Here is an 18,179-nt window from a genome sequence, read left to right as displayed (position 1 = left end):
CTTCTTGGAGAAAAGATCAAATAAGATAAAAGTTGAATTTATGTTTTAAATATCTATTCCAAATTTCTATTAAAATTATAAGATAAAAATGGTTTTTATTTTATCACTTTATTTGATAATTTTATCAAGATGCAGGTAAACTAATTAAATGCTCTAGAATTTTATTTGCTTGTTTGTTTTGGAGCCACACCCAGTAGAGCTCAGGCATTATTCCTGTCTCTGTGCTCAGAAATTACTCCTGACAGATTCTGGGAACCATATGAGATGCCTGTTATCAAACCTAGGTACAAGGCAAACACTCTAGCTGCTGTTCTATAGCTCTGGCTCCCATTGCTATATTTTTAATTTTTATAGTTAGGACTCTAATTTCTTTTCAAATCTCTTTACTCTTCACTCTCCAATCTGACAATACAATTTACTATAATTACATAAAGCATAGAAATAGAGAGGCTCTTTTTCCTGCTTTACATACCTTTGATTTATATACCAGATGACCTAACTACTTTTTGAAATGCTTAATGTGTTTATATATAAACATTCCTATTATTTTTCTCTGAAAATGATTCTCAGTTCAGTTGAGTTTTCTGCTTGTTATTTTAGATTTGTGACATACTTTTACATTTGTCTTTAGTTACAATTGTGTGTGTGTGTGTGTGCGCGTGCGCGCACATTAATCTCTAATAAGAATTTGCAGAAAAATGGGAGGCTAAGAAAACCCTAGGTCCTAGGAGATGTATTGAAAACCACAGACAGAAATGATTAAAAATAGCTTTAGCTCTTTGGCCTTACTCGGTATTTTTCCAACTTTTTGCTTGAGGATATGAATCACCTGAGGTGCTTGTTACTGATAAAGATTCTCATTTAGTCAGTATTAAATAATGTGCTAGAAATTGTATTTGAGGATAACAGCCCCATATATATTTCTTAGCTTAAGACAGACATTGAAATTTAAATTCTATGATTTTTAAACATGCACTATAAATTAGACTGTTAGTGCTGCTGTAAGAAGTTTTCACAATTCTTATGGTTTAAAGTATCTCAAAGCTGTTCTTTCAGATTCCTAGTGGTCAAAAAGTTTAAAATCAAGGGGTGCAAAAACACCTCTGAGCTGCTAGAAAGTAATTCTTGCTTACCTACCTCCCCTAGATTTTTTGGCTTGTGACACATCTTATCTATGCTAACCTACATCCTATGTGGATCTATCCTATGGCATTTTTAGCTGTCTGTCTCTGTCTCTCTTCCTTCTACAAAGACTGCTTCTTGAATTTAGGATCATCCAATCCAGAATGATCCCACCTAGAAACTTTTAAATGGACTATTTTGCATAGCTCCTATTTAAAAATAAGCCCATATTCAACGATATTTAAGTTTAAGGCTGAACATATTTTTTGATGCATAAATTTAATTTAACCTACTATACTTGGGAAATTTATTATGCTTTATACTACCAAAGGAATTATAGATGAGTTTCAATTATGAATAATTTTTAAAGGCTATATATTATGTTGATAGACAGCTATACCTGTAAAAATGTACTTTAAAACTGATTCTATTTATTCCTTCCATTCATCCAACCCTTGGAATCTTCTATTTTTCAGTGTGTCTAGAGCTGTATAGAAACACCATTAATTTGCTGCCTCACCACTTATTGGACAGGAATTATTCTAAAGGTTTCCATATTGCTAACTGAAGTATAGTCTTTTATGTTTCTGTGAAGAGTAAACATAGTTTATTAGAAATTTTGTAAATACTGATTTACTCTTTTTAATTTTTTCCCATTTGGTCCACACGAGGCTGCCCTCAGCAGTTACTCTGGTTCTGCACTCAGAAATTATTTTGGCAGGCTCAGGGGACCATATGGAAAGGAATCCAACTGGGTCTGACAGGAGCAAAGCAAACACCCTCCACTTTGTATTGGTACTTGGTCCTATTTTATCATTGGTTTATGTACACACACACACACACACACACACACACACACACACACACACACTTCTCTTTGGTACACAAACTATTTTAGCTTTCAACGCATTTTTTATTTCTAATTTCTCAAAATTTCTGACATTTGTTTTCACATATACCGTATTTATTCAAGTAAAACGCGTACCCATGTATAATGCACACCCCTAATTTTCTATTAAAAATCGGTATAAAATTTTGTTTCACACAAGCATTGTAATTGACTAAGAAATGGTGTTGAACACGTGCAGCCATGATAAAAATCATTTATTGACAACGTAAACTGATATAAATATAATACTGAAATAAAATTACCGGTAACAATATTTATTTAAAATGCTTTCAAGTCACATTCATCATCAGAGACACTAAAGAGTTGTTCCCATTCTTCTCAAGTTGATTTTTTCATCAGTGTCCCAGTTGGCAGGAACATCTGTTTCTCCAGTTTCTTGGCTTTCTTCTGAGTCTGAATTCCAAGCAGGTCGTCTTCTGTGCCGTCCATTTGATTGCTGATGACTGTCTTCCAAACACTCTGGATGATCATTTCTTTTGGTCTGTCTTCCCATGATGTTTTAACCCAGTATGTCACGAGAGATAGGTCAGGTTTCTGCAGCCAGAAAAAGGCGCAGTGGGAACTCCCAATCTGTCTGCGCCCTTATTGGACTGGCCGCCATTGCCACCCCACCCAGCCCTCGTTTAGAACGGGCCCCCAAACTTTGATTTATTTTTTTGGTAGAAAATTTTGCGCATTATACTCGAATGAATACGGTATCATTTATAAGTGGAAAATGTATAATTGATATATTAAAAGTTTGATGTATATAGAGAATTTCTATATGTGTTTAGCATATTGCCAGAAATATTAATTATTTTATTTTTAATTTTAACATTCTTATTCTACATGCATTTTTGATGTTTTGTTTTAACTTGACTTTTAAGACTTTACTATATTAATAATAATAGCTTCCAATCTTCATTGAAGCCTAGTTTATTGCCAAAATTTTTATTTCACCTAACTTATACCCTGTCACAAATATTAAGAACTTTTTTAGTTTCTTAAGTTTTTTTTTTTATTCTATTGCTGGACTTTAAATGTACATCATCCTGAGAGATAGAAATAGTTATTCTTACCTTATCAGTTGTGTTTTAATATAACTCGATTGACAACATAATATTAGTATATTAGTTCCTTTGGCTATAGTCCATAATTATTTTCATTTTCTGTTTTAATATATATCATCTGTAATTATTGCTTTTAAAAATAATCATTTTCATGAATTTTCAATTTCTTATATATTTTATTTGTAATTGTAAACAATGAAAAATGAGAATGCTAAATATGTATCATCAGACACTTTTCTTCCTTAATTTCTTCTGTCTTTTCCTTCAACCTTCTACCTTCCTTCCTTCTTGTCTCCTTTCTACCTTCTTTCTTTCCTTCCATCTTGTCTTCCTTCTTTCATTTCATCCTGCCTGAGTGCTTTCCTTCCTACCTTTCTCCCTTCCTTTCTTGTGTTTTTTTGTTTCCTTTCTTCCTTCTTATCCTATGTTTTCTTTCTTCCTCCTGACTTTTCCTCCCTTCCTCCTTTATTTCTTCCTTCTTTCCTCCCTTCCTCTTTTATTCTACTCTTCCTTTTTTCAGTTCTCTCTTCCTTTCATCCTTATTCCTTCTTTCTATCCTTCCTTTACTTATTTCTATCCTTCCTTTACTCCTTCCTCCTTTCCTTTGTTCCTTCCATCTTTCCTTCCTTCCATCTTTCTTTCTTTCCTTTCTACCTTCAGTTTTTCTCACTTTCCTGTCTTTCTGCCTCCCTTCTTCATCCTTTGTATCTTTCCTTTCTTCTTTCCTTCTTTCCTTCTTTTCTTCCTTCCTTCTTCCTTCCTTCCTTCATTCGTTGCTTTCTTCCTTCCCTTTTCATTTTATTTTCTCGAACTCCCTCTACCTCTCTCAGCCAGCTTAAACTCTAACTCGAAATAAGTTTCAATAAAATATTTAAAATGAAAAAAACTTCAGAAGTACTTTTCCACTTTGTTTATAAAGTAGGAACCAGAGGTCAAAGTTTTTAGCAAAAGCACAATCTCACAAAATAATTAGTAATAAGTAATAAAACAAATATTTGAATTTATTTAAGAAGCCTTAAAAGTCTATTTTAACATATAGCATTATATGTAATTTATAAAATATTTTAATATAACGACAATGAAAGCAACAATATGAAAACAATTTATGATACACTCTACTCTGATAATTTTCCTTAAATTTATATATTGGATTGAATTATTTTAAAAAAGTACTATGTACATCTTAATTCTAATGAACCACAATAAAGTAATTACATACACATTATATATTGTCTTCAAGGATATTGTTTTAGCAACATGGTTTTAGAATCATAATATATATAGATGTATTAAAATATTTTATTATTAAATATTATCATTTAATATATTGTTATTTAACAATACATACATTATAATATAGTACATATTATATAGTATACACTATATTATATTAATTAAATATATTATTTATTTTAATATATATTGTATATAAAATATTATTAAACACTATCATATTATATATAAATATATATTGAAAGATCATATACACTATATTTTACATGTAACATATAATAAATGATCACATATTAAAACATATAGCTATGTTAGTTTTGATGTTAGAGTTAGTAATAATAAAAAAGAAACCAGTGGAAAATATAAGACAGATGATGAATTAGAGCTTCCCATTTTTTGCAAAATTTTTGTTACCTTTCAAATGGTATTTTACAACAATATGAAAATAGAAGATATTGTTGAATCAGTCAGTTTTCTTTTGTTAGTTATGCAAAGTTTCCTCTAGCAAAATGTGATGTATTTTCTTACAAATTTGGGTTAGTAATAAAAAAAAAATCACAGAATTGCTGTAAAGAATACAACTTGTTAGGTATTTGAATTTGAATATTATGTCTCCTTCAGAGTTAGATAGCAATATTTTAAATCTGGAGTAAACCCTAATGTTCTTAACTTGTTAGTTATAATAAATATTATATAAAATATAAAAAATCAAATAATACATCTATAACATATATTAAATATGTATAAATAAATATAAATGTGTAATATAATATAAAATATATATAAAATATAAAATATTCTCTGCACTCCTATGTTCATCACAGCACTATTTACAATAATAGCACCAAATTCCAACTCTGATTGTCATAGTAGACCTACTCCACTTTAACTGCACTCATCACTTTGTGGCAAGATTTTTATCTGGACAAGAATTCTGTACTGAAAGGGAAGTAAGTGATATGCAAGGCAGTCTTTCATTACAATAATACAAACCACAGTGTCTAAAAAGAAAAGAGGGAGACAGAGAGAGAAAGAGAAAGCGAGGAACAAATTAGCTGCCATAGAGACAGGCAGGGTGCGAAGTAGAAGGGAAGTGAGACACATTGGTGACAGGAGGGGTACACTGGTGTAAATTCTATGAATAAAATTAAACAATTTTTAACCACAGTGTTTAAATAAAGCAATCAATAAAAAAAAAACAGAATCAATACATATTAAAGTGCATAAATTTTACATGTAATCTATCTAACTGGAAATTATTATTTTAAAATTTACAACCTGGCTAAATATAAATACCATAGCAACCATGATTACCATAGAGAGAAATATAAATTTATTGCTATTTGCAGAATGCCATGCATATAACATAAAGATGAAATTTAAGTGGGGAAGATAACATAAATTGAGCATAGTATATGAAAAAACAGATGTTTAATAGTCCATTAGTCCATATTAACTATTCAATATGTTTGAAGTAAATACTGAAATAAAATAGAGTTCTATATTTTTTTATAAATGTAGCATAATAAAAGAAAAGACAATTGATTCGTAATATTTTTCTCTTCCAGAATTAATTGACTAATCTTTTTTTAAAATGCACAATTTGTGTTTCTAAAAGCAGTTGTATTACATCAAAAAATAAATATATAAATATTTAGCAATATTCACAATCATAGTAATTCATGATACATTGATGAAACTGTAAATAAAAATACAGATATTATGTTATTAACTTTTTTATTGTCTATTCATTAAAAGATAGATAAATAATACATTTCTATTTAGGGGTTTTTATCTTGGTTCTGTTTAGGGGAAAACATATTGTTCAGAATGATTCCTATTTAAGCATTAAAATATTAATTGGATACCTTGAACTTATAAAATTCATATGTCTATATATTTGAAGAAAATAAATTTTATTAGTGTTTTTAGGAAGGTTTTTTATAAAATATTTTGTACCTTTTATTGCATTATTAAGCAGAAAAAACATAGATTTTTTCAAATGGTTTTATTGATATTCTCTTAAAATTATTTATTAATTTATTTATTTCTATTATGTCCTGGTAGTGAGTCCTATTTTATATTAGCTACAAAGTACTTGAAGTTATTTATATGTTATATACACATATTCTAAGGTCACAAAACTATTTTCTTACTAATAAAATATTGCTAAAGTTAAGAAGCTTGCAAATGCTTAGGGTTATCATTTTTCAAATTTTAAAGATGTATTTTTTGTTTTTGTTTTTCTATTAAACCTTGAGCTAATTACTACCCCAATAGGGTGATGGGAGATAGACTGAAAATGTGTAATCCAGACTGGATTATGTGGCATATCAGAGTCCACTTGCTCTGTATGTGTATAAGATTAAGTTTAATACTTTAATCTTCAAATAATATTAAGTAAACTAAGCTAAAATTAATATATAGAATCCAAAAATCGAGTGTTATTTTATATATTACTATGAAATTAAATATTCTTATTTCTTATAGTATCAAATTAATTCATTTTAACCATAGTCTTTAGTGATTATTTTTTTTAAAATTTTGAATGAGACCAATGTAAATTACACATCTTTCACAGTTGTATTTAAAGTACGAAGTGACAGTGAATTAGGGCTATTCCCACCACCAAAGTTTCCCACAGCATAGTTCCCAGCATGCAAACCAAACCTCCACCATTAGCGCTCTGGTCTGCTAGTGTAACAGATCCCTTTTGTGTATAGCTTGCTATAATTTTGGGTCACTTGGTTCCATTGTCATTGATTTTGGTTTGGGTATTTAGGTCTGACCATTTTTATTTCCACTCAATACTCTTGAGACCGCTTGGCCCCTGGGTCACTTCCACATTTTTTCTCAAATTGTTGGAAGACAAATATGAATGAGGCAGAACAAGATGTTTCATGTTCTATGGTCCTGTTAAAAAAAAATGGGCAAGATCCCTTGCCTGGAAGCTATAAATATAAATAAAATTTAAAAAGCAAAAAAAGAAAAGAAGATAAAGAAAGAAAAAAATGGGGAGGCAGATGTGGAAAGTTATTATTATTTTTCTTTGTAGTATAAAACAGAATAAAGGCTTTGTGTTTCTCCTCTTCCAATTGATTTTTTTCCATCTCCTCGCTATACCCTGGTACCTAAAGTGTTCAGAATATCTATCATTTAGATCACTGGTTTTTGTCATGGAGTTATTCTAAATATTCCTTATAAGTGATATTATTTAGACCAATGTTTTTCTTCATGGAGTTATTCTAAATACCCCTTATAAGTGATATCATTCTGTATTTATCCTTTTTCTGGTTTACTTCATTAAACATAATATTTTCTAGTTGATGGCAGCTGGGAGGGTTTGGAAGGGGAAGGGTTAGAGAGGAGCTGTTTTGCACATGCCAAATTTAAGGGTGATGCCCATCCCCACCGAGTTAGGGTCCAAAAGGATAGGGTTTGGGGAGATTTAGGCTGTTCTTACCAGCCTTTCTCTTCTGTGGGAGCTCAGGGCTTGGGGATTTTTTTCCCTTCAAATTTCTTTTCATGTTTGTTCTACATTTCTAAGCATTAAACACATCATCTATGTAATAAAAGAATATTTTGACATTCTTCTGTAGTAGTGAAGTATAAACAAATTTTATTATCCTGTAAGATAATTAAAGAAAACTATCTTAAATATATTGATTAAATTGCACATTGAGAATTTTATATTTCTTTCTACTACTTTCCCTAATATATAAGAATATTTGGTAGATTTCTTCATGGTTAGTTTTTGATGTAGTCTTTTATTTCACTTGTCAACAATTATAATATTTGTACTTCTATTTTATCTATTATTTTTTTATATTTAGGTTTTCATGTTTTGTCTTTAAATTTCTATTTTATTCTAACATATTAACAATAGTGTTTTTATTATGAAACTTATTAAATATATGCTGATTTTGAACAAACTCTATTTAAATGAACTATCTAAAGTAATTGTACATGACTGGCTGTTTAATCCTGGTAATTCCTTGCTATGTTCCTTTGGGGTTAGAGATAGCTACTACAGACCTGCACTCAGCTTGTTTGATGAGAGAAAAGGGTATATATATTACCTAGGATTGAACTCAATATCTTAAGGGCACATTTCCACATATTTGAACTATCAAGAAACAACACTACTTTTAAGAAGCAAAAAACAAAAAACAAAAAAACCTGAATAAAGAATAGCTTATCAATTTTAGATTAGAAGTATCTATTTGTTATATATGCTATTTATTATATTATATACATTTAACTGTTATTTGTATAGATTGACAGTTTTATGCTTTTTTTAAGAACAGGATTTTCATTGGCAGTCTACTCATTTGGTCATCTGGTATGACTCTCAAATAATACTCAATTTTGTCTTTTTGTATTACTATTTTAAAATGAAAGCAAATATTTTCAAATTCTGATTTAATCATTTGATAATGCATTATCAATGGTTACCCTAAAATATTTATATTATTATAAATTAATGTAATCTTAATTTCAAAAGAAACAATTTTATTTTAATTATAAATAAAATATATGTTAAAATTATATTTATCCTTAAAACTTATTTGCTCAGATTTTGGTATTCGGTATCCTGCTTATAATTTTCCACTTGATATATTAAAATTTAATTTATTTAAAGACCATGCATCAAAGATTTGACATAGTTGATCATAATACATTTGTATTATGTATTATGTATACTGGGCGAAAGGAGAAAGGATTGAGAGGGAGAGAGGGAGAGGTTGAGGGAGAGAGAGGAGAAGAGATAGGGAAAGAGGAGAGAGAGGGAGGGAGAGAGAATGAGAGGGGGAGAGAAGGAATGGCTGAGAAAGGGAAAGAGGGAGGAAAGAGGGGGGCGAGAGGGAAAGAGTGAAAGAGTGAGAAAGGGAGGGAGAAAGGGGGAGAGAGGGAGAGAGTGAAAGAGGGAGAAAGGGAGGGAGAGAAGGGGAGAAAGGGAGAGAAGAGAAAGAAAAATTTTCCAGATGTCCAAACTATTTTTAAATAAAATTACTTGCAGTAGATTACCAAAGACTTTGCATTATTTAAAATATTTCAGCATTCACTCTTAAAAATACTTATAAATGTGTGATATCAATAAGTTTTGTTAGGTCCTAACATCATTGTTGTTTACTTTTATTTAGATATTAGTTGAGTTCCTTGTTTCAAGAGATTTGCATATTCATTTTTCTTTCATTCTAATAAATATAAACAGCCATTAATTAGATTATTCTCTTTGGTTTTCAGTTTAGTAGAAGGGTATCATTTAAAATGTTTTAAAAAGCAGCTTCCTCCGGCTAGAGAGATAGCACAGCAGTAAGGCATTTGCATTGCTTGCAGTTGAATGGAGGTTTGAATCCCAGCATCCCATATGGTCCCCAGAGCCTGCCAAGAGCGACTTGAGTGCAGAACCAGGATTAAGTCCTGAGCACCGCCGGGTGTGACCCAAAAAACAAACAAAAAACAAACAAACAAAAAGCAGCTTCCTCAACTTACCATAAATTTATGTACAAATAAGTCTATCATATATTTAAAATGTCCTAATTTGAAAATCATTTAAATCATTTAATATACCTTACTGATGAAGCATTATAGCTTAGCTAAAGTTTCCTTAATTATTCTCAGAACACTAATATTTCTCTATAATTGGGGAAATTAACTAATGTAAAGTATATTTTATAATAACATGCAGAATATTATGTGTAATTTATTGAATATTGTACTGAAGTGAAAATGGAGTTTTCTAATTCAAAATGCAAAGCACTGTCTCTGCCCACATAGATTTTTGTGTGTGAAGTAAGAGAATTTTATTGAAACTTATTTAGAAAGTTAGAATGTTGTGTACAAAAGAGCACATGGGCTTCTCCTGTATGTAAACAACCCAAAACAGAACAAACAAAAAAATGGACACGCAAACAAGACTCTTGATGTAGGCTAACATTGGCTTGAAGAGCTATCCCATTCCTTTTTCACAACATTATAAGTAAATTGTTCCAATTTATGAAGTAAATTGTTCCAGGTTTTTAGTGAAGAATCTTCTGTTTCTACGAGCCTCTAATACTAGCAAAAATGTTTATTTCAGGGTTGGTATGTGTCACTCAAAGAGGAAAGGTACAAATTTGTTGCAATAGCAACAAAGAACAAATTAAATCTATCATAGTCAGTAATACTTCTATCTTTTATTTGTATCTTTTACAGAATTCCCAACTTGTGAGCCATTATCTCAATTTATATGTACAAGTGGAAGATGCATTAGCAACAAATGGCAGTGTGACTCTGGCAAGTACCAAATGTTTACTGGTGGTTGACCATACTACTTCATCTTATTCATAGGCAATATTAAGAGCCAACAAAACTGTTAGGTACAATTTAAAATGGTAAACCGATACATCAATAAAGATTATCATTAAAGATAAAGAAGCATTATATTTCTCCTTCCAGAGTAGGGTAGATATTTATTTTCACTTGTAGTCAGGCCCTAGGCTATAAGTCTATAAACAGAAAACTAAGAGAAAGACTAAAAATGATTTGAACAATTTAAGTATCACAAGCGTTCTATATAAATTCTTTTATAAAATTCTATGAAGGTATTTTTATTTTTTATATTTTATTTTTAAATTTTAAAGATATATTTAGATATTCTCAAGTTCTATATTTTAATACATAAATATTGATTTTTATTATACTCTGTGTGCATTATAAAATTAAAATTGTGATCAACTATAGTTATTTTTTGAAAAATTACAGATAAATTAATTTTTAAGAAGTCAATATATTCTCTGATGTTAAATGTAGTATTTTCTATTAACATTATTCTTAGTTCCCTTTTGCAATAGTTATTAGTAAAGAATAGAGGTGCTGAAAGAACATAAAGTGATATGCATTCAAACGATTTATTAACAATTTTGCAAACCACAGTATCCAAAAAGAAAAAAAAATAGAGCAAGAGAAGTAAAATATGTATCATAGAAGGAGAGTAGCAGGAGAACTAGGGGGAAGACTTGAGGAAAATTGGGACATTTATGATGGAAAATATACACTGTTGAAAGGATGTGTGGGACATTGTATGACTGAAACCCAATCATGAACAACTTAGTAACTTGGTATCTCATGGAGATTAAAAAAAATAACATATTTTTAAATAAATCAATTTCAAAAGTAAAAAAATAGAGATATTAACGAATGAGAATGATCTAGTAGAAGTCTATATTGTAAGAATAAATAATATATAAACACAGTATTCAGTTTATACTTTGTTTGGGCTGTTGGAAATTGTGACAATAAGGAATTTACATTTTATAAATAAGAGATCCTTGAATAATGGTGTTCAATTTGTTTTCTGCCATAGTTTATATTTTATATTTTCTCAATTAAAAAGCTGAAATTGAATAAAATTACATTGTGTATCAACTATAGATTCAGTGAGAAAGAAGTATTTGGTATACAGTTATACTGGAAAAATGAAAATGAAATTAAAATAATATACAATCTGGGACTATACCTTAGAAATATGAATGATTATTTCCTTAAGCAATTACATATAGATATAACTCTTAAAATTGCTATAATCATCTTATTCTCTTCAAAATTATTTCAGGCTACATAAATAAACACATTTAGTTAATTAAGTTTAGTTCTTTTTGAGTAAAATAGAAATACATCTTAAAAATCCAAATAAAAATTTGGTTTTATTTCCAGTTTACTAATTTGGTACAACAAAATTGCAAAATAAAAATTAATATCATAACCCTAGCATACAATAGAAATTTTATCAGCTATTTATTTTCCCTTTGTCTATAACCAAAGAAAATTATACCAGATAGAAATTTAGCTATTTCAAGATAAAAAGATTTACTTTGAATGTGTTTTTATAACCTTGATGTTGGTGTTTACTTCTAGATGATGACTGTGGGGATGGAAGTGATGAGGTTGGCTGTGTTCACTCATGTTATGATAATCAGTTCAGATGTGCCAGTGGCAGATGCATCCCAGGCCATTGGGCCTGTGATGGTGACAATGACTGTGGGGACTTCAGTGATGAGACCCAAATGAATTGTACCAAAGAAGGTTAGTCATTTTGTAAAACTAATAATGTCATTTTTTCCTAGATTTGTACGTCTGCCTACTATAAAGACACACTATTTAATTTTTTATAAAGAATATTATTTAAAAATAATTTACTCTTGATTTGCAAGATGTACAAAATGCTTTAGTCTTCATTTCCTTTAACAATTTCTATTTTCTTCCTTTCATTCTCCTTACAATTTGGTATTTTCTGTACACATATTCATTAAGTACTTTCCCTTTCACTCTTAATACATAAAAACCTAATACAGATTCTCAAATTGTTATTACATTTATATAAAAAATAAATAATAAAAGATAAAGGAATGATTTTTATTCTACATCAAAAGATTCTATTTAAATTCTTAAACTATTAAATGCTGATATATTTCAATTTACTGACTTTCTATAAATGTAAGATAGGTAGAGAAAAATATAATCATGCTCATCGTCAGATGTGGATCCAGCCTCAGTGTGCTTATTTTGCCAAATTCAAGCACTAACACATAATATACATTACTAATAATGTCAGAAATAGCACAATAAATAATCCTATCATTGAAAATCAGTAAAATATTTTTATATCTCCCTAATAAATTTAAATGATATTTTCAGTGTGTTTTCTATGTATCCCCATATATTTTTTGTATAGTAGTGTACTATCCTAGGCACACTTCTTTAATCAAAGTAAAAATGCCCACTGTATAGCATACCCCATAATCAGTTTATTTTAAAATCTAACATGGAAGGAAAGTGTTTTATTTAGCAAAATAAAATGAGGAAACTAATACTCAAACAAAAAAAAGCTTTATATGAGTTTTAAAGAATATGTAATTATCTTTTGAAAATATTAGACAATCTATAATAAGAAAGTCTCTAAGAAATCCATGTACTTGTTCATATTTATGATAAATAATTTATAGTTAAATTTCCTAATAAAATATTCATATTAATTAGTAGAATTTACAACTATTGAGGAAAACATTAGTTGATTTGGATTTAAATTCTAATTTAAAAATAATAACATAAATATGACAGAGAAACTGTTAAATTGATTGGGAAGTCATTTTGAACATACAGAATCTGTGAGGCACTGCCAAAGAAAGTACAAATTTGATGAAATTAGTCCTATGATTCAGTCTCAAAATCTACAGTGGAAGAACAAGCAGGAGAATCTGGCTTGTGATTCAAGACTGGCTGTCAAAACTGATAAAAAAAACTATCATATAATTGCTCAGTACTTGGTGTTGCACTGCCTGGCTAAGCAAAGCAGATGCTATAACTTCTCCCAGCTTAAATTGCTCTCAAAAGGCCAAAGAAGTATTTGACTTTACTTTTTAAGACCAAAGAAATAACCAAATCAAATATTTTATGAGCTTATTCATTGATAAAATATTCTTGATATCAATTCTATTTTTTTCTGGAACTTTTTTGTTTTCTTTCTTTTTTTTTTCCTTTTCTTGTTTTCTTTTTTGATGACACTGAGCAGTGCTTAAATCTGAATCTTAGCTCTGTATTCAGGAATCACTCCTAGCTTGAATCATATGTGTTACAAGTATTTAACCCAGGTTGGCTGCTAAAACTACTTCCAAAAAACTGTTTCAACAGTTGTAATCAGCATTTAGCATTAATATGAATAATTAGGTGACAAAGGTATAAAGGCACAGAACCTTCCTTGATTAAGGCATACACCGTTTCTGATTAATGTTGTGGTGTCCTTTTCTCTTATATATGCCCAAATTCTTTAATTTAGTAAAGGAGAAAGCTTATGAAAGAAAGCACTATTTTCATAATCGCTGTTGGACATGGGCATGCACATTCACACTTACATGAAAGAAAGTGCAATCAAAATGAAGTCCAAAGAACCATGATTCTTTACTCTGTTTGAATATTTGATTTTTATTAAGTAACCTCTGATGTATTTTAGTTCAGAATCCTTTAGTAACCTACATGAATTTTATATCAATCTAATTGGTTAGTAGATTTCAAAGTGGAAAAAGCATGAGGCTGAAGACCACAAGTTTTCCATAATTCTGCCACTTATCTGTTCATTCAAGTATTACATGGTAGGTATGACTGTAAAGATATAAATAATAAAGTTAAAATCGGACTCCATATATTTTATAAAAGTCCATATATTTATACTCTGACTGGGAAATTTGAAAAAAAAAACTAAATGAACTTGGGACCAATGTTACACCTGTGAAAGACAATATAAGAAAGACATCTTCTTTCTGGTTGAATATTGAAACTACTTTAAGTATATTAAATTATTTTGGAGGATAACATGTGAAAGTGCTTAAGGCTAACTGGTGATTCTGGGTCAACTATGTATTATTCCTTATAATTATATTATTCCTTTTTATTAAAAGTAAAAGAAAGGATTTGACTTCCATGTGTTTGGCTTGATTTTTGGCATTGTGTGTTATTTTAGGCACCAGCAGAAACTACTGAGCACAGAGTTTAAGACTACAGGGCCTGATTACCCCATCCTGACAAGATAATTATACCTAAAATTTCAGTATGTAACTGATAGAAAAAGTATCAAGTTTTATCTAAAATAAATCATTCTCCCGAACATTTAAGCTTAGAATAGATGATACATGATTATCCTTCAAATGTTTCAATTTTCTTTACTTTGAAGGAGGAACTATCTATGATTTATGGTCTTCGTTCTTTAATCTATTCTGTTTGTTTTTATTGAGACTATTTAAAGCCTGCTGCAACTTTGCACAGACTAGGTGAGGCTATAATATGTTTAAACTCGTATTTGCATCAATATTACAAATTAGATGCACATTACAATTTAATAGCCTTCAGTTGTTATTTAATGTGAATGATCTATAACAATAACCCAAGTTCATTAGGTTCATATAATTATACATGCTTCAATTTTTTCTGCTTTAGCTATTTAACTTTAATTTTGTTTGGAAACTTCTTTTGTTTTATTCCTTTAACGTTTTTTTCATTCAGTATTCCAACATGTAAGAAGACTAGTAGAATAATTTTATATTAACTCTGTACAATCAAGTACAAAAATTAAGTAAAATATTTAATTCAAGGAATAATGGTAAACGTACAGATGTTTTATATTTTAATAGTAAACAGATTGCTGGGAAGTAGGGCCTCACAATATTCAAGTACTTAAAATTGTGATGCTCAAGGTTGATTGTTATAAGAGTATACTAGACCCCATGCTCTCTCTTCTGGGAATTGAAGCAATAAACTCATACATAATAAGCATGTGTTTCACTATTGAGCTACCTCTCTGGCCCCAAATTTTAATTATTTTTAATGTAAAGAAATGCTCCCAATTTGTATTCAGAAGACCTATTGGTACCTCATAGCATTTCTTTGTCAATATAGCTGGTGACTGAGAACAATGGTCCAAGCAGATTGTATTATTCAGGTCCTATGTTTCCAAGGAATGCCTGAACTATCATTCAGTGGTCCTTGGGTTATTTATAATTATAAGATTCACATGCTAAGGAATGAATCAGAGTTGGTTCTAGATATACAAGTCATGCTCCTTAATCTCAGAAATATCTGTCTGGTCCCAAGTAATACTTTCAGTTCTTTTTTTGCTTTTATTTTGTGGGAGGCACACCTGGTGACACTCAGGGATTACTCCTGGATATTCACTCAGAAATAATGCTGGGTTGGGGAACCATATGGGATGCCAGTGAATTGAAGTGCAGTTCACCCTAGGTTAGTGCATGCAAGGCAAATGCCTTACAGCTTGCACCACCTCTCCTGCTCCTTCAATTATTTTTACAAACACCTACTTTTATTGAGATTAATAAATTTCCAAATTTAGAAAACGATATGTCTTTAAGCAAAATCCATGCCTGTCATAATGTTTTTACCATTTATATTAAATTTTGGATTGTTTCATGATAAAATATAGTTAAAAACAAACTTAAACTCTACCTAGTTTTAAAAAGCATGTCTGCTTTAAATACAATACAAATCATCTGGCTTAACCTTCAGTACCACAAAAATTTGTTTTCCTCAGAAATTTTAATAATGAGTAATCAAAACAGTTAATTATTAATAAATTTTATCCATAGGAAATCCCTTTGTGTTTTTGTGAACAAAGTAGCTCTTTAAAAGTCATTTTATCCTAATACTACAAAAAACTTTTACATTGAGAACAAAGAAAATTCAAGGTTCTTGAATTATAATGTATGTAATTAATTAATTACATAGCCTATTTTCAGAATTTTTACTATATGGGGGTATGTTATAAGAAAAATTCAGAGTAGGGGCCAGAGTGATAGCACAGTGGTAAGTCATTTGCCTAGCATGCAGCTGACCCAAGACAGATCTCGGTTCGAATCCAGGCGTCCCATAGGTTCCCCAAGTCAGGTGCGATTTCTGAGCGCATAGCCAAGAGTGAGCCCTGAGCATCACAGGGTGTGCCCCCCCAAGTAAGAGGAAAATAATGTTAATAAATAAATAAGATAAATAATTTAGATTCCTTGATAATATAGGAATAAAAATTTAGACATCTCTTGTTCTACTTATTATATAGAAAACTGCGATGGGTTCACACTTCTAAGTATAGCTATTCTATTAAGATGTAGTTAGGAACCTTGGCAGTAAATAGTAACATCCCTATATTAATAAATATGTATATATAATAACAACATGGTTTCCAAGTTGTTTATAATTTAAATAATTCAGGAATTGAATGTTCAAACATCATTCCTGCTAACATTGTGAACTTCCCTGCACCAATGAACCCAGTTTCTGACAAAGCTCCCTAAACTGCCTGCCTGAAAATGCAATGACATTTATTTTATATTGTTTATTACAGTAAAAAGGCAAATGATTTATAAAAATTTAGATCAGTAAGAGCTAATTTGAAATATTCATAATATATTTTAATGGTGTTACTAATATCATTGCATAAAGATTTACGGTTTGTTTTTTTTTTTTTATACTAGCGTAGCACTACTTAGGCTCCCTGAACTTGGTATTCATTTATTCAACTTTTCTATCATTTTGCTGTGATCCTACTATACTGATACTAGTTTGAAGTTTTAAGGTGCCATGCAGTTCAGAAGCAATAGATAAACTTGAAAAAATTTTCCATGGTTGGGCAGTTTCATAAGGTTAAATTGTGGACCTTTTCTGTTTAAGGTTATCAGGTTTGGCTGTGAGCTACTTTTTTTTCAGAGAGAAGGAAAAATCTACCCACCCCCTACTCCAAAAAGGCCCCAATATTTTTAGAATACCTGGGAAATGTTGGCAGCCATGATTTTCTTTTGAAGCTTAATGACGAGTTTGGCTTTTTTTTTTTTTTTTTTTTTTTGCCAAGGAGTTGACAAATTTAGGCGAGAGTTACTAGGTTATAAGATTGGGGGAGAAAGAAAAGAGAATTGGGTTGTCCCCTCTCCAAGAAGAGTTTTCTGACCAAAGTATTCTGATTGGATCTGAGAAAATGCAGCTGCTCATGTTATTTCAGTTTAGTCATGAATCTAGGCCATTTTTCTCTGAGGGTGTTGGGGTTGACTGTGTGTTCCTGTGCCATTATCTGCCCGTTCTCATTCCAAGAAATTCAGAGTTTTCAGACCAGACCAGATTACCTATAAAGTCAGTGGTAATTAATTTCTTTTGGAACATAGTAAAGAAGATGGTCCATTTATTTTCTGGGAGCAGGAAGGTACATTTATGGTATTAAACATATATTAATTAAATCCATTTTTAATATAATACAAGTTAGCAAAATTAATTTTGTTGTTAAAATGACTCAATAATTAATTATTCAAACTAACTCAATATGTAACAAAGATATC

General features: G+C 30.1%; 1 protein-coding gene across 1 annotated transcript in view; it reads left to right on the top strand.

The window, feature by feature from the left end:
* The window catches only part of LRP1B (LDL receptor related protein 1B), a 1,191,264-nt gene that overhangs the window by 526,632 nt on the left and 646,453 nt on the right, over nucleotides 1-18,179 (top strand). The window contains 2 exon segments of the mRNA XM_049772845.1: nucleotides 10,513-10,593; nucleotides 12,214-12,381. Of these exon segments, the coding sequence (XP_049628802.1) occupies nucleotides 10,513-10,593; nucleotides 12,214-12,381 (249 nt within the window).

This window comes from Suncus etruscus, chromosome 5, assembly GCF_024139225.1.
Source record: "Suncus etruscus isolate mSunEtr1 chromosome 5, mSunEtr1.pri.cur, whole genome shotgun sequence".
NCBI classification, from domain to species: domain Eukaryota; kingdom Metazoa; phylum Chordata; class Mammalia; order Eulipotyphla; family Soricidae; genus Suncus; species Suncus etruscus.
The sequence above is the reverse complement of the archived record's forward strand: the minus strand, read 5'-3'. Positions and strand labels throughout refer to the sequence as shown.